The sequence below is a fragment of the Phragmites australis genome, chromosome 10 (genome assembly GCF_958298935.1).
Source record: "Phragmites australis chromosome 10, lpPhrAust1.1, whole genome shotgun sequence".
Classification (NCBI taxonomy): domain Eukaryota; kingdom Viridiplantae; phylum Streptophyta; class Magnoliopsida; order Poales; family Poaceae; genus Phragmites; species Phragmites australis.
This window is the reverse complement of record NC_084930.1, coordinates 11,986,365-11,989,888: the sequence shown is the minus strand read 5'-3', so window position 1 is coordinate 11,989,888 and position 3,524 is coordinate 11,986,365. Positions and strand designations below refer to the sequence as shown.

The window sequence follows — 3,524 nt, the reverse complement described above, 5'->3', positions numbered from 1 at the left end:
TTGGCTGTTTTTTCTCACTTCAGCGAAGAAGCTAAGCTGTCATTGAAACTACCGATGAGGTTAAAAATGTGATGATTATCACACACGATTAATATAAGAAATCGTTTGCGTAAAATATTATTTTCACATACGGTTTCTTATGTAAGCTGTCTGTAAAAATAAATCATTATAAATTTTTCATATGAATTCGGATGAGGACAAATTTTATATGAAAATTGTACCACTCGACAAGATTTACAACTTTATAGTTGAAACATTTTTCATTTGAAATTATTTATATGTCCAAATAATCATTTTAAGTTTCAAACGATTATTTGGACATATAAATGGCTTCAAATGAAAAACTTTTCAACTACAAAGTTGTAGATCTTGTCGAGGACTACAATTTTTATATAGATTTTGTATTGACCATATCTACAGACGATTCACATAAGGAACCACATGTAGAAATAAGTGACAATATATGTTAAAAAATCATATCTTTTTCATACTAAGTCAGATGAGCATAAAATCTATATAAAAATTGTAACCCTTGACGAGATATACAACTTTATAGTTGAAAAGTTTCTCATTTAAAATCATTTAGATCCTCAAATAATGGTTTGAAGTTTTGAAACGAAGATATCAAAAGGAATGCATATGGTGTTAGTATCACTGGCAGTTCTCTGGTGGGATGGTTAGGAAGTTTCGTGCGAGTGTTCGAGTGCTAAGAACCGTATGCACGCGTATTTTGTGTGAAAAATCGTGTGACTTGTGACTTACGATGTCGTGACCATAGGGGGTGTATAGTCGGTAAAAAAAATTGTTTTTTCCGAATAAAAAAATATCGATTCGGGACAAATTATTACAGCCAGTCCGCTTAAGAATCCGTTTGTAAAAATTGTTTTTTACATGCGGTTCAGTTAAGGAATCACCTGTGAAAATCGGTTTCTACAGACGATCCGCTTAAGGAACTGTCTATGGAAACCTATTTTCACATATGGTTCCTTAAGTGAATCGTCTGTGGTAATAGATTTTCACATACGGTTTTTTTACGCTTGTGAAAATTAACCTTTGATTACAGACGAATGCGCTAAACATATATAAAAATAAGTTATCAATCACATCTAAAAATAGTTTTTTATAGTGCATACTATTAATAAAAAAGGGAACTATTATCATCCGCCCTGCCCACTGTCTTTATCTTGCCAATCCGTTGGCGATCCGGGATATCACCCAAACATTTTTGAGACCCGTGTTATTGTTTTGGAGCAGCTCAATAGAGAAGCTTGCACGAGAGTTATAAATTCATATAGCAAAAGTCAAGCCAAATAGAGCTTTGTGGCACATCTCGGTGGACAACTAAGGATGTAGTCCTCGATCGACCATCCAATAGAGATCATGGCTGTGGCCAGGTACTTATACTTTGTTTGGTATAGTTTTAGATCTAAATTTTTTAAAGTTGGTAAAACTTAGTTTTAAAAAATCTTAAATTTGAAGTTGTAAGTGGATTAAAGGTATTTAATTGAGTTATCTAATTTTTATTTTAAATTTAAAATAAAAATTTAAACCATCTTATTTTATCATATAAATTCTAGATCTAATATATATCTTAGAGCTAGAGAGTTGCTAAACAGACTCTTACTCTGATAATATTGTTATTTTTAGACAAATTATTATATTGTAGATTTGTAGTAGTAGACCACAACGACTACAACAACAAAAATAATATATAATATAACAAAAGAGTGCATGATTGTTAAAAGGCCACCATCGGAGAACCTCAACCTTCGCCGTGAGTATAAGAGAGGAATAACGAGAGATAAACGAACAAACAGATGCAAAACAAAAGTAGGCTTTCTTACGCCGCAACAAAGGTTTTCTTACACGACAAGAAAAGGTGAAAAAAGGAGATACAAAATGAAAAGAAAGGAAAAGAAAAGAACAAAAACAAGAAGAGGCAACGACATCGTTCGGCGCTGCCCTGGTCGCCATCACCACCATGCAAAGTCACCCCAGCGCGCGCGCCCACCACGGGCGATCACGTGCTCTCGTCCGCGGCGGCGGACTCCTCGGCGATGGCGGCGAGATGCTGGAGGTTAAGCCTGACGACGGTGTCGGTGAACATCCTGGTGTCCTCCTCGGTGTTGCCCTCGGGCACGTCCACGACGTAGGACTCGACGACGACGCAGTAGGGGCGGCCGTGCTGGGCCTGCTGCTGGAACTCGGTGACGGAGGTGACGGAGCGGTAGTTGTGGAGGCGGTGGTCGCCGCCGACGACGCGGAAGCTGAGGATGTGGTGGTCGTCGTCGAGCACCTCGAGGCGCTCGGTGCTGGTGGAGGCCGGGAGGCCTGACACGACGGTGACCTCGCGCACGCTGCCGACGCTGGCGCCGTCCCCGGCGGCGAGCGCGCAGGTGCGGACGAAGTGCTTGTACCGCTGCGGGTTGCCGAAGCTGCGCACGATTGGCCACACCGCGCGCACGGGCGCCGCCACGCGCTGCGCCACCAGCGAAGTGCACGTCCCGCCGCGCGACCGGCCCGGGAACGTGTGGTACTCCCGCACCGCGCCCTCCAGCGCACGCGCCTCCGCCTCCGTCAGGGTATCACGAAGCGCACGCTCCACGTGCGCCTCCATCTCTCTCTCCATCTCCAGTCTCTCTCTCCTGTGTCGATGGGTTTGGGTTCGTTTATATACTGCTGTTGCTGCTGCGTATCCTCGAAAAATATATACTACTGCTGTTAGTCTGTTACCACAAATAATGATGCTAAGTGGGTACCCAACGTGAAGAATACAAAACTTGGTTCACGTTCACGAGGAAGACGATGAGCCGCAACTTTTTCACTCGCGGATTTGTCAGTGGTGTTTTTGCAAGGTGCATGAATGGCCGAACCGGCAATTAAGGATGACAATCTACCTACAGGTTCAGGTACCGGCGGGTACCATGCTCAATGGGCGCGGCCACATGTCTAGGATTTTACCCACGGGCATGATGGATTAGATACCCGCGAATTCACGGGTCGAGCACAGGTGTGATAGTTTGTCCACAGGTATCCACGATATACCCATACTGGACACTAAACTCTAGCCCAGCTCAATTAATGTGTAACCCTAGGTTATCCTATCTTGCTCCCTAGTTGGCCAACCTCACTGCGCACTCACACCCCACTACTCTACGCTCCAAGCCTCAAGCGCCCAGCCCACGCCCCCTTGCCCACCCCACCCACCCGCGCCCGGCCCCATGCCTTGTCTCCGCATCCCACGTGCCCTTAGCCGCTGCCCCAGGTTTGCCCCGCACCCCTAAACGTCGCCTAGCGCCGCCCCTGACCACCTCCTCTCACAGACCATCACCCTAAGGTATCAGCTGCCGCCGTCCACAGCCTAGCCGCTCGACGTTTGGCGACGTAGACTTGTGGCTCAGGGACGCTCAGCGCTCGGTGATTCGGTTGTGGATGCAGCCAGCGCTCGGCGGGTGCCCGTCGGTCGGCTAGGTTGCTAGGCTGTGGATGGCGGCTGCCTTGGGGCGATCGGTTAGTGAGTTTCC

At 45.7% G+C, this 3,524-nt stretch overlaps 1 protein-coding gene across 1 annotated transcript; it reads right to left on the bottom strand.

The window, feature by feature from the left end:
- Positions 1 to 1,836: 1,836 nt before the first annotated feature.
- On the bottom strand, positions 1,837 to 2,629 carry LOC133931372 (abscisic acid receptor PYL9-like). Its single transcript, XM_062378238.1, has one exon. It carries the CDS (start codon positions 2,627 to 2,629, stop codon positions 2,021 to 2,023), a length of 609 nt encoding a protein of 202 aa, XP_062234222.1. The 3' UTR covers positions 1,837 to 2,020.
- Between the last annotated feature and the right edge of the window lie 895 nt (positions 2,630 to 3,524).